Source organism: Schistocerca gregaria, chromosome 4 (assembly GCF_023897955.1).
Source record: "Schistocerca gregaria isolate iqSchGreg1 chromosome 4, iqSchGreg1.2, whole genome shotgun sequence".
NCBI classification, from domain to species: domain Eukaryota; kingdom Metazoa; phylum Arthropoda; class Insecta; order Orthoptera; family Acrididae; genus Schistocerca; species Schistocerca gregaria.
Genome location: NC_064923.1, coordinates 312,494,753 through 312,516,473, shown reverse-complemented (window position 1 = coordinate 312,516,473; position 21,721 = coordinate 312,494,753). Strand labels below are relative to the sequence as shown.

Below are 21,721 nucleotides of genomic sequence, written 5' to 3'. Positions count from 1 at the left end.
TATTATTGTTACATTACAGTTTTCGACTTCTTTCACATTACCGTGTTATGAGTGTAAGAACGTTGTATTGTTAGTACGTTTCTTTCACATTGCTGTACACGCGTATGCAACTAGTCATGTTACGAGTACGCTATACACGTGTTTATTTTGTACAGTTCTGTCTGAATAACTGAATAAAGTTGGGTCCTACAGCTGTTTCCTTTACTATCAATAACACTGTCGTAATGTTAAGCTGCTCAATAATGTAAGCGCTTAGAATGGAAATCCTCTTCCACATTTTTCCCGACTTCCTCGCTGCTTACCCCATACTGGAAGAGATTAACGTAGCCTATACGATAGAAAACTTATAGAGGCGAAATTTTATGAATTTTTACAGCCGGGCGGTGTGGACAAGCGGTTCTAGGCGCTTCATCCCGGAACCGCGCGACCGCTACGGTCGCAGGTTCGAATCCTGCCTCGGGCATGGATGTGTGTGATGTCCTTAGGTTAGTTAGGTTTAAGTTGTTCTGAGTTCTAGGGGACTGATGACCTCAGATGTTAAGTCCCATAGTGCTCAGAGCCATTTGAACCTTTCTTTTTTTTTTTGAATTTTTAAATAGTGAAATTTGATCATATCAAAAAATGGATGCATGTTATTATAATTACCGTAAAACTCAAAAGTTTCACGGAAAATCTAACAAAAGGATTCGGTACAAATCTTCCATTTATTACTGTTACTAAATGGTAGACTAGCGTGCAGAAGTTTGGACTGAAGACCACAGCAACAACAACTTACTTAATACCGAAGAAGACGGCTGCATATTTTCTCCAAATCGAATGAGGGCGTTGTCGGCGCAGCCGCAGTGGTGTTGGCTGACGACGCCTCTGACGCGTATTACTTCCATGGAGTTCCTGGTGCAACACAAAAATCTGATTTACAGGCGAAATGAAGGGAAGCTCCACTCCAACTTTGTAGTGAAGAAATGGTACCAATTCTAAACTCGTATACGTTGGATTCGTCAGATATATTTGATTTTGCGTATGAGGGACGCTTACTGGACACCAGTGGAAATTCAACTGTAATATCGATCGTTTTCTCACGTGCTCCTAGAAACAACGCTCCTTGGTCATAAATTAGACAGTAGAATGTTTCATTAATCAGCTTAAAAGATTGATATAGCTGTGCAGAGTTAGGTTGTGTTTACAAATGACTTGTAATTACAGGTAGAGTTAAGCGCATCTTGTTAACTATTCACGCGTGAATCTTCTGTTTGCTGGTGCGTGGGAATTACGTTCTGTACTGAGAGGAATATTCCCTTTGTGTCTGATCTTATAACGAAACCCCGCGAAGCAGTACTCGCTTTCAGGATGTATGTCTTATGTATTGGTGCGTTTAACTCTCGTTGTGAAATTTCACTGTTGCACAGTAGTTTACGTACAGCAGACGTTATAAGCTCTGTATGTAAGAGTGATGTAAGACCACTTCCATTTCCGCAGTCGCTTCAATTAACAAGATTCTTCTGAGCTGTTTAGGAATTCTGTTTATGATTTCCCAGCGTCATCAAAACGGCCAGTAAGCGCTACAGGAAAAATACTTGTATTAGTATTGATCGATGGCTTTTCGTTATAAGAAAAGCGATGGTGCGGAGGAATACACATCGACTCGGCAGGATCCTCTTCTCCTCTGTCTTGGCTGTGGTCCTACCAGGGGAATAGAGCTTAAATCCTAAGGCAAGACCTTCCACTTGGACAGTCTGGTGTCATCTGTTGTCCGACCATGGGCTGGGATTCGCAAGAAGGTCGGTCGCTGACGTGGCAGTACACGCGGAATTCCGTACTCAAGTACGACGTGCGCATTCTCCACATTATTGGCCTGTGGCCGCTGGCAGGCTCGCGGCTCTATCGGTGCCTCGTAGCTGTCTTCTTCTCTCTCTGTTTAGGAAACTTTACCGAGGCCGTGATCAACTTGTGCACGCTACACGGATATCTGGAAGACTTCACGCTGGCTTTGTCGAACGCGTCGTTCGTTATCGTTGGCGCCCTAAAAGTGACCTTCTTCTTGCGGAACGAGCGCGGCTATTGCCGTCTGGTGCGATGGCTGGACGCCCTTGTAGCTAGCCAGAGGGAGCGTATTAGAGGACGTCTACAGTTGGAGGATATCTTCACTGGAGCCCAGAGTCTCGCTATGCGCCTTACGAGAGGTTTCTTCGTGTACAACGCGTCGATAGTACTCACTTGGGTGCTGGTGCCGCTGACCGCACCACCAGAAGCCAAAAGGTTGCCTTTCCAGCAGCTCCCCTTAACGGAGGACAGCCCATTCTCCGTTTACGCGCTGTCTTATGCTCTCCAAGGGGTCTCCATGCTCTGGATAGCTCTAATCAGTGTGCAGATGGACTGCTTCTTTACCGCTGCCATGATCCACGCCACATCTCAACTGAGGATACTGTCTTCGATCATCGCTGATCTACAGCTGGGAAACGACGACCAGAAACTTCAGGAGAAAATCTCACTAGATAGCATGTACAAAGAGTTGCGTCTATGCATACAGGCGCACCAAGAAATCACAAGGTATATAATGGCAGTACATTCTACACAATAATTCAGTGGTATTATACACGCTTCATAGGGGCAACTACAACAAATTTCAAATTTAGGTTGGCTGCTCACTATTCCCCAGTGAGTTTATCATTTCGTGGATCTTCTTTAACTTTGTCAAATCTAACGAATACCAATGAATATTCGACTTACAATGAGAGGTCCAAAGTGATAGGAACGACTTTTTGTAATCATTTAGCCGATGATATAGGTTAAGGTACCAGGTACCATAGCCTATAGTCATTCACCATGGTGGACCCTTGTTTGCAAGTAATCGGCAAAAAAGAATTTCACATTTTCACATGATGCGCTACAGCTTTGAACACGTAACTTTTCACATATAAGTTGCGTAGTTTGTTGGTTACTGTCCACTCCTAACAAGCAAAAGGTTGTGGGTTATTCCTCTTCTCGTGCTTTTGAATTTTAATTTTTTATTTATAAACCTTTGGTCACCCTTTTTATTCAAATAATGGGTTGAAATGTAATTTATTTTCCTTATATCCTGTATCACATCATTTTAATCATTGTATTAACTTTGACAATTGCTCTCACTTTTTCTCGTATCTTTCTTTTGCTACTTGGAATCTTATTTCGTGTGATTTTATCCCGAGATTTTTCCGTTGAAATGGTACGGCCAATTTCCTTCCCTATTCTGGACACAGTCCGTGCTTGTGCTCCGTCTCTGATGACCTCGACGTCGACTGGACATTAAACACAAACTTCCTTCCTTCCTTCCTTCCTTCCTTCATGCGATTTTATCATCTTATATTTTCGTCCATGTTTTTACAGTCATTATTTATTTTCCCCATTTGTTTGACGTTCGTTTTACTTAAAACCCCTCCTTCGTTTCAATATTCATTTGTTTGTTTTGTCTATAGTCCAATAAGACTTTATGTCTCAATGTCTGAATGACGATTACCATTCAAAAAAACGCACAAAAATTACATTTTTGTCATTATTTCAGAGTCAATATAAGCAGAGTATTGCATCTTCTGTTTTTTAACTAACAGATCAAAATTTTCAAATGTTTATATATCGTGATAGAGAAATAAAAATAATTAAACTCACATGCACAAGGATTCCAACTGGAAAAGGAATGACAGGAAGAAAGATGAGAGCAATTGATAAACGTAATACGATGATTGAAATGAAGTGACAAAGGAACAGAAATAAAAAGTTACATTCAAAGTGATTAACTAAAAGAAAATAATAATCAAAGTCTTTTTTGATAAATATTCAAAAATAAAAAATTCGAAGTAATTGACGAGATTCGAACCCCCAACCTTTTACATGTAAGGACTGAACATTTACTATTACGTTACAGGAACTATCTGGGATACACTACTTGTTTAATGCTGTCAACGATCACGCAGATTTGAGAATTTTTTTTTCAGCAAATACCTCATAAACGAGGACCCATAAAGGTGAATGGCTGCAGGGTGTGATACCGGGACCTAAACCTACATCACAGTACAGTTTGTTTCAAAATGTCGATTCGACCGCAGAGAACCTCTCCTTGTCGGCAAAATTCTTATGAATGTATAGCCGATTTATGATGTAAAAGGAATTAACAGGATTCCAGCTTTGTTACAAGCCTTCACCAAGGGATGTTTAATTATGTTCGTTATTGGCTATTTTCAGTACAGCAAGACATCATTACTGCGGTTGATAATGGTGTGAGTACATGCAGGGTATTGGGTATATCTAACGCTACTGAAACTTTTCAGGTAGATATTGCAACACTGTATGCTCAGTAGATGTGAACATGCAGCTAGCTGATCTCTATCTTTCAGACAATGAGAGAGATCGACTCAATGCCGTGAGGGCCATGAGTGCATCACACACACAGTTGGCTGGATAGCAGTGACTGAGAATGATGATGTGATGGACCCAGGACCACAATCTCACAAGAAGACTGAGCATGGACGCTGCAGAAGAACTACACCTCGAGGAGATAGCAATATTTTTCGAATGTATCTGACGAATACGTGGACGACTACGGTGATAAGCCAGTCGCGAGTAGTGCCAGAGTGTCAACACTAACAGTAGGGAACAGGTTACTGGAAGCTGTGTTGAGATCTCGAGTTGTTGTTCGTCATACCACAGACAACAGCAGCTTGAACGGTGATGAGCCAGAGTCAATTCGGACGTTGAGTGGCGTTCTGTGGTGTTTAGCGACGAGTCTCACTTCTGTCTGTGTAGTCGGATTGACATCAACGTTTCTGTAGACGACATATTGGAAGATCATAGGAAGCTGCTGTTAGGGAGAGTCAGACCTCAGGAACTCCTAGAATCATGGAGGAAACGGTGGAGGAGATACTGGATATGACAACAGGATTGATTTAGCAACTGTTAAAGGGGACGTGAATGCTTGTCACTATGTAACAAGAACGTAAATCGTGTTGTCATATGCTTCATGACTAGGGTAACAACTGGCACATTCGAGCGGGATAATGCAAGACCATACTCTGCAATTTTCACCACGAATCACAGAGAAGTCTACGGATCCTTGCCCAGTCCTCACTCACAGAACATATCTGGGAAGTGATGGCAAGACGTATTCTTTCATACTGTCCTCCACCAGCAGTATTCGTGAACAGACCCAGCATGTTTTTCAGGTATCCCTAGAAATTTCTCAAGAAGATATTCGGAGTCTGCTTACTTCCATCCCACAGGGAATATAATTGTGCATCGGTGTCCTTGGTGGTCACGCCTCATACTAATGTGCTCGATTGCTATCAGTTCTGAAAGGAATGAAAGTTTAATCATTTAATTCCTTTATGTTCTTAAAGTTTTACAAATTTCGTATTGCTGCTTCACGCTTATCATTTTCCATTTCCGTCGCTGTATTTCTCATAGTCAGGAATTTTTGCTCTGTGGGGCGGTGCGGTCAACAGAACGAGCGCTAGTCTAATAGTGGTCCCAATAGTCTGCAGTGGTAGCTGTTAAGTTACCAGGAGTCTTCTTAAAAGTCTAACTTTCGTATAATATTTCAACTAGTCCTCTTCGTCAGGTGTTACAAGAGCAGATTTCAAATATGTTTGCCACATAGCTACGAACAGTCGGCGGAAAAATCTGACACTGCCATTCTTGGCCTTCTGAAGTACACAAAGTGCTTCATTTTACGAGCACAATGTTTCGACGGCTGCTTCAAGTTGTTGGATACTCGGATCCATGGAAAGCTTCCCTTGTTCTCCTCAGTCACTAAAGAGCAGCTTCGGTATTGTTTTTAGATCGCCTTCGGTCTGTCTCTAAACAAAATATGTACGTCCACTGTCAAATCTTGTCGGTTTAATTAGGCACTGAAAAGAGATTATGCTTCACCCAAAGAAAATGGTAAATGCGAAAGACGAACAGACGTAGCTTTGGTGAGTTTAGAGCTAATTTGGATGTGGGACTGCGGTGTCGATTATCATGTGAAATGGCCACTGGCTTAATTTTTGGTTCATTCTTTGTAGTCAGCGAAATCGTTACACAATGGTTATGTTATGTTATGCTAAACGGGGACCTAGAAACGATGGACAGGCTCCGTCCCCGGCCACAGCCGCAGTGGTCCACAACCCCACGACGACTACCGAAGTTCACTTCACCCCTCCGCTGCCCCACACCGAGCCCAGGATTAAACCAGCCCGCATTCTCCGAGGCAGATGGAAAACCGCCTAAAAACCATCCACAGACTGGCCGGCTCACCGGACCTCGACACAAATCCGCCGGGTGGATTCGTGCGGGGGACCGGCGCTCCTTTCCGCCCGGAAAGCCGTGCGTCGGACCGCTCGTCCAACCGGGCGGGCTACACAATAGATCTCTAACAGCCACGGGGTCGACAGCAAGAAAGATCGTTCTGGACAAGACAATGAATACATATTCAGGAATTTCATATTACATACCGCTGCCCAGAAAACCTGATTGAGGTTTCCCGTGAGCTCCTTAAAGCACTTAGTGCCAATCGGTTTGTTCGCAAACTTTGGTTCAACTGAACTAGATCACTGTCACTAACATTTCTGACCTCGAAGAGGTTTTTTGCTCTAGCCTTTCTTTCTTCTTCGGTGTCAGGGTATTAATGTATAATTAATCTTCATTTCTATGAACTTAGATAGACGGAAGAGCTGACCATTGTCTTCCTGAAGGAATGTTCGTCTAGGAACGTCAAGAAATTCATTAAAATGTTAATCAAAGGGCTGGATCGGAAACTGGACACATGGCCCTGAGTACAAGGGCTTGTACTGAAAATGCGAGATAAAAAGCATAATAAATGACAGGACTATATTTTCTTAATACTCTGTTACGTTTCTCATCATTTCGTAAACTTTCCACTTCAAAGTGAGCAGAGCAGGCAAATTTTAGCAATAGCTTCATCTTATTTTCTAGGGGAAACGCAGTGTATATCTCATTGTTAACGAACTTAATAGTATGGGTCTCATTTCTTGCATGCTGCAACGTGTGGAAAAAACTGTCTTAGAAGAAACTAAGGAGTCCCAGAGGAGAATTAAAGCAAATGTCCGTATCGGTTTATCAGCTAGAAGATGGTGCAGTGGAATACAAAACCGGGTACTTGTCGAGGCATGGGCATCTCTTGCGGACACCAATCGCAAATGACTCCGTATAGATTTTTAGGAGCACAAAGACACTAGACGGAAAGGCAGAGCGTTACACTTTAGCACGCTCTTCAGATCTTTGTCTGTAGCCAGCCCAATAACGAAAGTTTAATATACACTGGCGGAAAAAAATCTCAAACCCAGGAAGGAATTGTGTGACATAAACGAAAGTTCGTAGGCGTGTTCCTGCATCCAAAGGATGATTTCCGCTGAAATTTCGCGCCAGTCGCGTAAGAGTGATTCTGGTAGCACCACTATGAGGATGCAAATCAGGTTTACTTTTAACAGAAGCTGTAACGGTCGTGAACGTTAGTTACCTTTGATGCTGGAAATGGTCAGCTGCTTATGGTCAAGAAAGACGGCATTGTCAGCACATCACTGAATTTGGACGAAGTTGTGTAACAGGGTTACGAGAAGCTGCGATATTGCAGAAAGACTTGACAGGAATGTAGCCACTGTACATGACTGTTAGCAGCGATGGTCACGAGAATGTACAGCGTTGTAAGAAGACTGGGCTCCGGAAAGCTACGTGGCATTATTGAGAGGGAAGACCATCGTGTTCGACGTGTGACCCTGGCGCTTCGTACTGCAGCTGCAGCAGCCGTTTGAGCAGCAGATGTCAGTGCAGTGACTGTTGCAAACCAGTACCTTCACGAAGAGCTCTGAGCCAGACGCCCATTAGCGTGCATTCCACAGTCCCCAAACCACCACCATTTGCAACCTCAGTGGTGTCAAGCGAGAGCTATCGGAGGTCAGGGCGAGGCTCGGTTGTGTTTTCTGACGAAAGCTGGTTCTGCCTCGGTGTCAGTGACGAGCGTTTGTTGGTTAGAACAAGGTCAGTTGAGGGCCTGCGACCATCTAGTCTGTGTTATAGACACAGTGGACCTACACTTGGAGTGCAATTTCATATTACAGCACGAGCACTCTCGTGTTAATCCCACACGTACTGACAGCAAGTTTGTCCGTCAGTCTGCTGATTCGACCTGTTGTGGTGCTATTCATGAACGAAGTTCTGGGGAGTGTTTTCTAACAGGATATCGCTCGCTCACCTATCACTGTTATAACCTAACATGCTCTACAGAGTGTCGAATTGTTGCGTGGGCATGTTCTAGCAACAGATATGTCTCTAATCGAGCACATTTGGGACATCATTGCACGACAGCTTAAGCGCAATCCACAGACAGCATTAACCGTCACTGTATTGACCGACCAAGTGCAACAGGCATGGAACGCCATCCAACAAACTGACATCCGGTCCCTGTACAACAAAGTGCATACCCGTTTGCATAGTTGCATTCAGAGTTCTGGCGGTTACGTCGATTATTAATGTACCGGTGTTTCACATTTGCAGTGGTTTATCTCGGGTTACATTAACCTGTTATCTCTCAGTGAAAATCGCTTAAATACGTTACCTAGACAAATGTTTTTCCAAAATTTCGTTACTCTACATTATTTATTTTTTGATATCGCGATTTTTTTCCGTCGGCCTATTTCCTTATTACATTATTATGTGGTACCATTCCGTTTTTACAGCTACAGTCTTGTTTAGAAAACAGAAAAATTTCTCCCGAAAATTAAGGTTTTTCCAAATGTGAAAATGTCTTACAAGGTACAACATGGCTATGTAGCTATAAACAAACGTTCTACTGGAATTTAAAAGCGTTGCAGTCGTGAAAATCTTGTTAATACTGTACTTCATCGCCTATCTGTTTCATTAGTACTCTACCTCACAAAAGTAATCAGTAAGTGAAATCAATTTAAGCAGAACTATTGTCAAAAACGTATACCTTTTGAAACAGAAGGTGCTGGAAACCAGCACAAATTTCCATTTCCACGACAAGAAAAACTGTTATGCCATTAAAGAAATTCGGTTCATTTTCAAGTAACACATGTTCCACAGTAAAATACCTTTTTCTCATATTTCAGGGTACAAAATGGTGTACGACCGATAAAGTACGGCTCTGTCCATAACATTCACTATAGAATTCACAATATATTCCTAATAGCTCAAAAAATAATACATAATTTAAATTTCGCGAACCCGAAGCATTTACAAACGCTGCACACAACACAACAAAACTGAATAAAATTACGGAAACTGCATATGGCGGTCTCAAGTGCGCATTCCCTCTTGTTATTCGAAAATCAGTCAGTAGACTAATGTACCAACCAGGAAACACACGTGTTCCTAGGTACAGTATCCTCTAGGTACAATACTCTCCCATACTTGGCAAACTGCTGCAGTATTCTAGTACTAGTAGAGACAATAAATGAATGACGCAATAATAGTCCTTCTCCGAAGCGAGATTTGTTACCTGCACAATGACTGAAGCGGTAGTGAAACTGCTAAAACAAGAACTAAGCAACTTTACACTCATGAGCCCTTATTGGTGTATATAATTTGTTTTCACTTTAAAATACCCAGTATAGGTTGTTGAAATGCGTAAGCCACTCGTCTACCATTGTAAACACGATGTATTTCGTCTTTGCAGATTTGTCGATCACCTCGAGAGCGTCATGAACCCTATAGCAATGATGCAGCTCGCTGTTGGAGTATTCAACGGTTGCATGCTGATATTTCCGGCGACGTATGTAAGTATCTGTGGAGTATACTCCAGGTATCTATGAAAGAGCTATCGCATGTATAAACTCAGTATTGTCATTGTAATATCGAAAATTTAAAATCTCGCCAGTGAAAAACAGTCCCAGTGGCTTATAGATTGCACGGGAGAGTGAATGTCCCTTGCTGTTGCCCAACAGGTTAGTCTTCTCCGAAAGCTTATATTCTTTTTGGTTAGAATTGCTGCTATTCCTAAACCCCAATGCTGTAAGGAAGTGGCCGTTGTGTCCCTTCGTTCTCGTTCCCTTGGATTTAATTCAGTTAATATCGTTCGATGAAGTGACAAGGAAGAAAAGGATAGTCCATCTCTCAACAACAGAATGGAGTAAAGTCAAATCCAGCATGTACATTAGCACATAAATGAAATTTATTCTAGAGATTCGTTCGCCTGGAAGAGTTCTCATGTCTTGCCGCTGGAGAGGAAATAAAGACTCGACAGAAGTTGCTGAAGTACTGGAAAAAAAGAAAGGATGCGCACCAGAGTAGATGAGATCAAGGTGACAGTATTGTTCTTAGAAAATCTTTATGAAGTTCGTAGGATATATATCATTTGCTTTAATGCAACATTTCAGACCGCTATATGGCCGTGTCTTTTAATATATGCACACATTTCTTAATTGGCAATAATCACTTGTAGCTTCGAAACACGTTATCCTGATGAATCTTTGCAGTTTTATTGATATATGGGCACTAAACCGTTCGTCATGTAGACCAACATTTAGAATATTTTTCTCTGCCGCCCCCCCCCCCCCCCCGCCCCTCCCCTCACCTGTTAGATCAGCTTTTCGCATGGCATTGCTTGCAGTGGGCGATACATACCAAAGTCCTTATTCATCTTCTAGGGCAACTTCACTCAAAAAGTTTCATTTCTACTGAGTCAACAAACAAGTGCCAACGATTTCTTTTTATGCATTTCCGATATGGGATATAGTACAACCGGACCGCCATAGACTCATTACGAATGGCCCAGTGATGTGTAGTGGTAGTAAAAGTTAGCTGTCTTCTCTCAAAAAAGAACAGAAAAGTCAACCAGCAAATATAACAGTTTGAGACGCCATATTTTTAAATTTGCTTATGTGCCTGTGCGCAGGGTTTCTGGTGTCATTTAAATTACATAATGAACTATTTTCAATTGTTTCAGTCTGAATTCCGTATGAGTGTGTGTCCTCATATGCTTGAATATGACTATAGAACGTAGAAAATAAGTAAAAAAAGTAACAATGTAAGTTATGTTTTCTTTTTCCCCTTTGTTTGTGAGTCACAATCTATATTTACGAGCGTTTAGGCGAAATGTATAATAGAAATAGAATCAAGTAAATTTATACTTAGCAAACAATTATAATTCCCTAACAAACAACAGAGGAAAATGGTACAACATCTTTAGTTATATTATATCTCTTTATATATCACCAGAGCCCGAATTTGTGTGCAGGAACAAGTACCAAAAACAAATTTCAAGCACATATGCAATAAAAATTCGTAAAATATGCATAAACATATTACGATTAACAAATATTGTCATCAGTCCACCGTAGTTATATTATTTGTTATTTTATTCATGGCTGTAATTTTCAGAATCTGTGGTATTACTTTTTTAAGATAAAATTCAGTCTTCAGTTGCAAATAAATTTTATTATGTTACTTCCTGGCAGATTTTTTTGTAACCTTGTATATTTATTTAAATATATTAACAACGATACATTAAAAACATTTCATTCTATTAAATTATTTCTAGAGTTGGTTAACATTGCTGTCATTTTATAGGTTTTCGTTTGTATATCCTTTTCTTTTTTCGTTTTTCTCTTATTGTTGTTCCTTGAACCTTTTTAGATGGCCTTTTGTCGTATTTTTTGTTTGGGTAAGGCATTGCAAGAAAGGCATAATAATTTATACGTTGCAACGACACACTGATTTTGAGTTCAAATTTCTGTATATCATGCACTTGTGATGCCACATTCACATTGTGTATTCTGGTTTGATCTCTTTCTCTAGTTTGCACTGTTAGGTGGGACAGTATGAGGGAAAACATCAGCATGATAGATGGAGCAGAAGTGGAAGAAAATTTTTTTTTTTACATGCGCTACAGATTATACATGAATTGAAGAGTAAAACTGTGTGCCGAGACTCGAACTCGGGACCTTTGCCTTTCGCGGGCAAGTGCTCTACGAACTGAGCTACCCAAGCACGACTCACGCCCCGTCCACACAGCTTTACTTCTGCCAGAACCTCGTCTTGGTCCGGCACACAGTTTTAATCTGCCAGGAAGTTTCATGTCAGCTCACACTCCGCTGCAGAGTGAAAATATCATTCTGGAAATTTTATTTTGCTCCACCGGTTTCGACAGACTAATTTGTTATCTTCAGAAGCTTACAAAATTAGAGATACTATAAATCTTTAGACTTCAGCTACATTTTTATGTGAAGTATAAAAAGTATATTACAGGAACTTACTTTTTTTAACATATGTCAATATTTTTTCCATTGCTCCATAGAAGCATAATGGCATGGTATGTCCAAAATGTAGATACTATATGTGATTTTTAAACACTGATTGACAGTTTACAGTAACTGAATTTATCTATGTATCTGTTGTGCTAACAGCAAGAAGAATATGTAAAATCATACATAATAATATAACCAAAGCATATAAAGAAGTTTAATATAATATATTTGAAAAAAATATGGCACGTTGTTCTGATATATGAAGGGGATGGGCTAATTTACATGTTTCATGTGAAAACTACCCAATTCCTTTGTATATGTAATGCCAAGGTCTAAAGATTGATAACATCCCTAATTTTGTAGGGTTCTGGAAATTAATTTGCAACGGATGCCTGAATTTTATCCTGAAAAAAATTATTTGTACTTAATTACTGTTGAAAATTATTCCATTGCTTTAATCTAAATCTTAATGGGAAACAAAATAAAGAATGTTTTATATTAGAAACTCAACATATTGTTCAATACTGCTGCAACAGACGAGAAGCGCCATGCCAGGAAAAGGGTTGAAAAGTGAAAGTGGCCTCTCTGCGTCACAAGAGGTCACCGGTATATGAAACTCCGAATCCCTTTTTTAGTGAGTTCTTCTTGCACTTCACACGTTTCCCCAGTCAGGAGTTTTTCAACTTCACTAATTGTTTTATAGGTTGGTTTTTACCAGCAAGTCCATCCACTTATCCAAATCAATTTTTGCGATTCCATGTGTTTAGGATGGCAGTGTTGGCAACACCTGACACACTAGGTACAATGATAGTTACAATGAATTATTCTTTGCTTGCAATTCCTTTTTTGACTTCTGGCAGCACAGGAAAGCAACTACCTATGTACTGGTATTTATTTTCTATATCACTTGAGTTCAAACACGTTTGAACTATCTGTATAAAATCGTCTTCTGGACCTTAATTGTGTACTATTTTTTCACATCACTGAAATGTTAAGCATAGCAACATGTGCCCTCCAACCGCGAACCCCACCATGTTAAAATAGACTGAGGAGATAAAGCTAATCTGAAAACTGAAACTCTAGTAGGTGCTTTAATGAAAATTTTCTTGCTCTTGAGAACAAGATGCTCATCTTTCGGATATTGTGATCTCAGCGTTTCTGCTACGCAGTGTAGCCCATGGGCTAAACACGTCAAATGTATAACTTTGGGGTGAAGAGTTTTTAATGCAGTTGTTTGTTTTACAAAGTGTGGAACAGCATCTGTAAGAAATAACAGCAGACTGTAGTATTTTATACCATCAGGCCACAAAAACTAGAGAATGGTTAAAAATTGCGTTTGTAGAGTGGTTTACCCTTTTAATATCCAAATACTGGGTGTTCCATTTATCTGATGACTTCCTGTGCAGCGCAGTATATGCCAGGCAGCGAGCACTCCGTTGCCCAGCGATAAGATGCCGTGTCACCCGTCCACTGCTGCGGTACGGCATGACTACATTTACAATACAAGTTAATAAATGTTGTGCTCACTCGTGTCACGCATGGAGATGCTCGAACTGCCTGCCATTATTTCCCACGCATTTCTGACATCTTCTCAAGAAACACAGGATTAATTCTCTCTGAGATATTGAAATAATTGATTCACGGATTTATCGGTCAGTTCCAGTTCCTCTATCGTGAATTTCGCGCAAAGTAAGCTTCGTCCTCTTTCACTCAGTTCATTGAAAAACGGTCGCAAAATGTTCTGCACATATCTTACACTATCTTATTTCCTCCATATTCCTGTTTCTGAAAGTGACTGTAACTGCAGCTAAGTGCACGTAACACATCCGCCAGAAGTGATCCTACGTCGTACCTCAGATGATTCAGCATCACACAATAAGAAAGGGGAACACCAGACTCTATTGCAACGTTGCTAAATAATTAGCTTATACGATGAAATTGCACAGTCGTCTTTTCAAGAAATTAAAGAAAAATGTTGCATGTGTCAACCAACTAGAACTTTAAATACCTTGCTTTATAATTTCGCAATAAAATATTTAATGATGAATGGGAATTTTTATTTTGAGCGGAAAATGGCTTGACTTGCAAATCTTAATAAATACACAAGCAAAATAAATTTTCCACAAGAACTGCAAAACTGATTCCATAAAGGTGAGAACAGTAGACAAAACTGTTAATGCATACATTTAGATTATTCAAAAACTTAACTGTTTTTGCAAAGAAATCCGAATTCTCGATATCACTCAAAAGATACACAAACCAGAAACCATGACTACAACCAGTATACTATGCGTGGCTGCTTCTACTTTACTTAATTCCCAGACTGTGAGATGTTCACCAGCATAGAGTTGCTTTACGTGAGAATCAGAGTAGCTTCTCCATCAACTTGCTATATAAACTGTCAGTAACGTGGTGTAATTAAATAGTTCGTGACTACTTCACGATTTTCGAAACAATCATACACCTTGAATCTATAAAGGACAAAAGTCATCATTACTCGTGCTCACAAAACGGAAGTCACTTTTTTCAGTTCATTTTCGTTTGGTGGCTATACGAGTAATTTGGTGTTTAGCCCGAAACAGGACGGCTAAAAAAAAATAGGTGCCAATTGCTGCTCAGGATTTCGTTAAAATTTCGTCGAAAGGTTTTGAACGGTCTGTGGTGGTTCTGCCCCGTACACCACAGCAGAAACTGCAGTCGCATTGCAATTGGAAGGAGTGCGGTCACGCCCTTAGAGGAGGGCTGAACTGTCCGCCGGGTGTCAAGAGTGTCGAAAGTTGCCAAGAACGTCGTCCTGGTGTTCATCAAACAGCGAACTGTCGTTTCCGACGGCGAAACGTTTGAGATCCAATCCCCGCAAGGAAATGAGTGGTTTCATTGACGTCCCTTATGTCACCCAAAAAGAACATCTCGTGTCAGTTATGAGCAGCGGTGTGTGAAAGGTTTTCCTCGGCCACCCATCAGACATTAGCTTGAATTCGACGCTGTCCGTCGCAATTCTGACCTCTATCGCAGACGTATATAAAGAAGGCGAGAAATACGTGTGACAGGGATGTGACGTTCTTCCCATCGTATGACACGTCCACGGTAGCGTTGGGCAGAATTTAGAGTGAAATTGGGTGCCAATGTGATATCAATAACCCATGAACTTCTGGGCTCTGGCCTTGCTTTTCGCATCCGAACCCCGATGTGACGTCGCAGGGGGCCATGTTTTTGCGTCATAGCAGATAAAGGTTTTAGGCACCTTTGGACCAAATTTCAGACTTCTACGTGACAATGGGTCTCAGTGTGATGGCTTTCTATCACCATATCATGAGTTTCATTAAGAATTTCTTCAGAAGAAATCACAATCAGAACAATACTAAACTTGCAGCTCTCGGTCTTAATGCTGTGGTTTCCTTTTCCCATATCACGAGTTACACTGACCGTTCCTCAGAAGAAACCGCACTGAGAATTACGCTAAGCTTGCAGCTCTCGAGCGACTGCATATGAATTCATTTATCGAAAACAATCTGTCCTGTCTACTAATGGTCAATACCCATGTACTTTCCTCTCTAGTCTACAACCAACGCATTAGAATCATTGTTTTAATAATTTTCGTCTGTATCCATGTGTGTCACACTGTTCGTATAAGCGAGTTAGTGACGAACAATTGCGCATTACGTCTCTTCGAATGTTTGGGGAAAAAAGTGAAGAGTGACTTTTACATACAATAGCCATTTTAGAGCTGTTTGAGTTGCCATAATAATTAACGTTTTCCATGTTTTTAAAAATATTTTGTTCTATCCCCTGTGACGCGATGGCTAAACGCTGAAGATGACTTGCCTGTGAACGCCTGGGAAAATAAAAGGTTACGCGTCTCTAATGAAAAAACGTGGACTCTTAGTAGGATGAAACCTGTAGGAGAATAGGAACCTTTCTTTCTGAACGTTTTGATATACAATTAACCACATTAGTTCTCACGTTATGTTTATTATAATTTTTTTATGAAGATCAGTAAATTACTTTTTTATGTGTTGGTCTATGCCCTTACTAACTATCTCACTTAGATGTCTGAAACATTAAGTACACATGAAAAACACATCTATCTAAGAAGTAGACTACAATAATGTCATTTCAGCCACAAGTTTTAATTCTCTTTCATAATTAATCAGTACGTATTTTCCTTCCTGTTGATATTACGGTAGTGCATGTAGTCTGATTTCTTCTAAATAGTAACCTGAAACATCCCAAACAAATAGATTTTTTGTGCATAAAATAAATATGTCAGAAAGTCTAATTCTCAGGAAATTCAGCTCAAAGTTGTATTTGATTTGCGACTCATCTCTGTTGTTCCCAATACACCCCAGTTGCGTAATCTTTTTGGTTTACATGTTCCTGATCCTCTCTCTTTCTTTTGTTGGTTCTCCTTGTTCATCTGGAGTCTTTAGTCGATTCAGGGACCTATTCTTCCGCGCTTCGGTCAATCTCATGGAATCAATAGCTAAAAGTGCCTGTGTGATATTAAAACCAGAGTATATGACAAGCATCTCTAGAACTTCACTGCCCCACATTAATGTGACATAATGACAAGATAGCAGGAACTCAAACTATGGAAATAATTACAAGAAAAACAACCCTCGAGAGCCAAAGATAAGCAAGAGAAACGTAAGAGATTCGCGAAGTTTATCTTTTATCGGTGTTGTGTAGTATATTTTTTTCTGAAACAAAAGTCTAATGACAAATCAATATGAAATTCCTTAGAGGTAACAAAGAAAGTTAATTATTAAATAATAAATAATGTTATTAAATAATGTACTCCACAAAAATGTGGGAAATTAAGGAGATGGGACCTGGATAAACTGAAAGAACCAGAGGTTGTACAGAGTTTCAGGGAGAGCATAAGGGAACAATTGACAGGAATAGGGGAAAGAAATACAGTAGAAGAAGAATGGGTAGCTCTGAGGGATGAAGTAGTGAAGGCAGCAGAGGATAAAGTAGGTAAAAAGACGAGGGCTGCTAGAAATCCTTGGGTAACAGAAGAAATATTGAATTTAATTGATGAAAGGAGAAAATATAAAAATGCAGTAAATGAAGCAGGCAAAAAGGAATACAAACGTCTCAAAAATGAGATCGACAGGAAGTGCAAAATGGCTAAACAGGGATGGCTAGAGGACAAATGTAAGGATGTAGAGGCTTATCTCACTAGGGGTAAGATAGATACTGCCTACAGGAAAATTAAAGAGACCTTTGGAGAGAAGAGAACCACGTGTATGAATATCAAGAGCTCAGATGGCAGCCCAGTTCTAAGCAAAGAAGGGAAGGCAGAAAGGTGGAAGGAGTATATAGAAGGTTTATACAAGGGTGATGTACTTGAGGACAATATTATGGAAATGGAAGAGGATGTAGATGAAGACGAAATGGGTGATACGATACTGCGTGAAGAGTTTGACAGAGCACTGAAAGACCTGAGTCGAAACAAGGCCCCCGGAGTAGACAACATTCCATTAGAACTACTGACGGCCTTGGGAGAGCCAGTCATGACAAAACTCTACCAGCTGGTGAGCAAGATGTATGAGACTGGCGAAATACCCTCAGACTTCAAGAAGAATATAATAATTCCAATCCCAAAGAAAGCAGGTGCTGACAGATGTGAAAATTACCGAACTATCAGTTTAATAAGTCACAGCTGCAAAATACTAACGCGAATTCTTTACAGACGAATGGAAAAACTGGTAGATGCGGACCTCGGGGAGGATCAGTTTGGATTCCGTCGAAATGTTGGAACACGTGAGGCAATACTGACCTTACGACTGATCTTAGAAGAAAGATTAAGAAAAGGGAAACCTACATTTCTAGCATTTGTAGACTTAGAGAAAGCTTTTGACAATGTTGACTGGAATACTCTTTTTCAAATTCTAAAGGTGGCAGGGGTAAAATACAGGGAGCGAAAGGCTATTTACAATTTGTACAGAAACCAGATGGCAGTCATAAGAGTCGAGGGGCATGAAAGGGAAGCAGTGGTTGGGAAAGGAGTGAGACAGGGTTGTAGCCTCTCCCCGATGTTATTCAATCTGTATATTGAGCAAGCAGTAAAGGAAACAAAAGAAAAATTTGGAGTAGGTATTAAAATTCATGGAGACGAAGTAAAAACTTTGAGGTTCGCCGATGACATTGTAATTCTGTCAGAGACGGCAAAGGACTTGGAAGAGCAGTTGAACGGAATGGACAGTGTCTTGAAAGGCGGATATCAACAAAAGCAAAACGAGGATAATGGAATGTAGTCAAATTAAATCGGGTGATGCTGAGGGAATTAGATTAGGAAATGAGACACTTAAAGTAGTAAAGGAGTTTTGCTATTTAGGAAGTAAAATAACTGATGATGGTCGAAGTAGAGAGGATATAAAATGTAGACTGGCAATGGCAAGGAAAGCGTTTCTGAAAAAGAGAAATTTGTTAACATCGAATATACACTCCTGGAAATGGAAAAAAGAACACATTGACACCGGTGTGTCAGACCCGCCATACTTGCTCCGGACACTTCGAGAGGGCTGTACAAGCAATGATCACACGCACGGCACAGCGGACACATCAGGAACCGCGGTGTTGGCCGTCGAATGGCGCTAGCTGCGCAGCATTTGTGCACCGCCGCCGTCAGTGTCAGCCAGTTTGCCGTGGCATACGGAGCTACATCGCAGTCTTTAACACTGGTAGCATGCCGCGACAGCGTGGACGTGAACCGTATGTGCAGTTGACGGACTTTGAGCGAGGGCGTATAGTGGGCATGCGGGAGGCCGGGTGGACGTACCGCCGAATTGCTCAACACGTGGGGCGTGAGGTCTCCGCAGTACATCGATGTTGTCGCCAGTGGTCGGCGGAAGGTGCACGTGCCCGTCGACCTGGGACCGGACCGCAGCGACGCACGGATGCACGCCAAGACCGTAGGATCCTACAAAGTGCCGTAGGGGACCGCACCGCCACTTCCCAGCAAATTAGGGACACTGTTGCTCCTAGGGTATCGGCGAGGACCATTCGCAACCGTCTCCATGAAGCTGGGCTACGGTCCCGCACACCGTTAGGCCGTCTTCCGCTCACGCCCCAACATCGTGCAGCCCGCCTCCAGTGGTGTCGCGACAGGCGTGAATGGAGGGACGAATGGAGACGTGTCGTCTTCAGCGATGAGAGTCGCTTCTGCCTTGGTGCCAGTGATGGTCGTATGCGTGTTTGGTGCCGTGCAGGTGAGCGCCACAATCAGGACTGCATACGACCGAGGCACACAGGGCCAACACCCGGCATCATGGGGTGGGGAGCGATCTCCTACACTGGCCGTACACCTCTGGTGATCGTCGAGGGGACACTGAATAGTGCACGGTACATCCAAACCGTCATCGAACCCATCGTTCGACCATTCCTAGACCGGCAAGGGAACTTGCTGTTCCAACAGGACAATGCACGTCCGCATGTATCCCGTGCCACCCAACGTGCTCTAGAAGGTGTAAGTCAACTACCCTGGCCAGCAAGATCTCCGGATCTGTCCCCCATTGAGCATGTTTGGGACTGGATGAAGCGTCGTCTCACGCGGTCTGCACGTCCAGCACGAACGCTGGTCCAACTGAGGCGCCAGGTGGAAATGGCATGGCAAGCCGTTCCACAGGACTACATCCAGCATCTGTACGATCGTCTCCATGGGAGAATAGCAGCCTGCATTGCTGCGAAAGGTGGTTATACACTGTACTAGTGCCGACATTGTGCATGCTCTGTTGCCTGTGTCTATGTGCCTGTGGTTCTGTCAGTGTGATCATGTGATTTATCTGACCCCAGGAATGTGTCAATAAAGTTTCCCCTTCCTGGGACAATGAATTCACGGTGTTCTTATTTCAATTTCCAGGAGTGTAGATTTAAGTGTCAGGAAGTCATTTCTGAAAATATTTGTTTGGAGTGTAGCCATGTATGGAAGTGAAACATGGACGATAACTAGTTTGGACAAGAAGAGAATAGAAGCTTTCGAAATGTGGTGCTACAGAAGAATACTGAAGATAAGGTGGATAGATCACATAACTAATGAGGAGGTATTGAATAGGATTGGGGAGAAGAGAAGTTTGTGGCACAACTTGACTAGAAGAAGGGATCGGTTGGTAGGACATGTTTTGAGGCATCAAGGGATCACAAATTTAGCATTGGAGGGCAGTGTGGAGGGTAAAAATCGTAGAGGGAGACCGAGAGATGAGTACACTAAGCAGATTCAGAAGGATGTAGGTTGCAGTAGGTACTGGGAGATGAAGAAGCTTGCACAGGATAGAGTAGCGTGGAGAGCTGCATCAAACCAGTCTCAGGACTGAAGACCACAACAACAACACTCCATCTCTTTATAAAACAGTGTTTGCCTTAACCGTCAAACACGTCCTGTCCCCATATTCATATTTCCAAGGCAAAATGAATGGGAAAACAATCAAGTTGCGGGTTACAGTACATCTGCGAAGTAACACATAGCTACAGATAATGAAAGCAGTGGGGTTTAGCAACCTAATCATTTCATTAATCGTCTGCAAAATATAGATGGAATTTAAACATGTAATAAATGAACTAACACACTGAGGCGACAAAAGTAATCTGATAGCGATATCCGCATATACAGGTGGTGGTAGTATCACGTACACGTTGTGTAAAAAGACAGTGTATTAGTTGATGTGTTATTTGTACTCAGAATGTGAAAATGTTTCCGGCATGATTCTGGCCACACGACGGGAACTAACAGTCTTTGAATGTGGGATGGTAGTTGGAGCTGGATAAATGGGATATTCCATTTTGCATATCATTAGGTAATTCAGTATTTCGCCATCCACAGGGTCAAGAGTGTGCTAAGAAAATAAAATTTCAGGCATTAGCTTTCACCTCAGACAACGCTGTGACTGTTGGTCTTCACTTAACGACCGAGAGCAGCGGCGTTTGCGTAGAGTTTCCAGTGCTAACAAACAACACTGCTTGAAATAACCATATAAATCAACATGGGACTTACGACGAACGTATCCGTTAGGAAGTTGCGACGAAATGTGGCGTTAATGGGCTGCAGGAGCAAACGACCGATGGCGTTCCTTTGTTAACAGCAAGACATCACCTGAAGCACCTCTCCTCGGCTTGTGACCATATCAGTTGGATACTAGACGACAGGAAAACCGCTGTCTGGTCAGTTGGTAAGAGCTGATGGTAGAGTTCGAGGTCGGTGCAGACCCCATGAAGCCATGAGCCCATGCTGTCAACAAGGCGCTATGAAAGCTGGCGGTGACTCCATAAAGGTGTCGGCTGTGTTTAAATGGAATGGACCGAGTCCTGGTCCAGCTGAACCGATCATTGGCAGGAGGTTCTGCTACTTAGAGACCATTTGCAGCAATTCGTGCACTTCATATACCCAAACAAAGGATTTTTATGGATGATAATGCGCCTTGTGGTCGGGCAACAGTTGTTCGCGATTGGTTTGAAGAACGTCCTTGACAATTCGAGCGAATGATTTTGTC

General features: G+C 41.7%; 1 protein-coding gene across 1 annotated transcript in view; it reads left to right on the top strand.

Moving 5' to 3' along the window:
- Nucleotides 1–1,756: 1,756 nt before the first annotated feature.
- LOC126267058 (odorant receptor Or2-like) overlaps nucleotides 1,757–21,721 on the top strand; it is a 50,571-nt gene continuing 30,606 nt past the window's right edge. Inside the window, exons 1-2 of the mRNA XM_049971897.1 lie at nucleotides 1,757–2,547; nucleotides 9,662–9,761. Of these exons, the coding sequence (XP_049827854.1) occupies nucleotides 1,757–2,547; nucleotides 9,662–9,761 (891 nt within the window). The remainder of the gene's footprint in view (nucleotides 2,548–9,661; nucleotides 9,762–21,721) is intronic.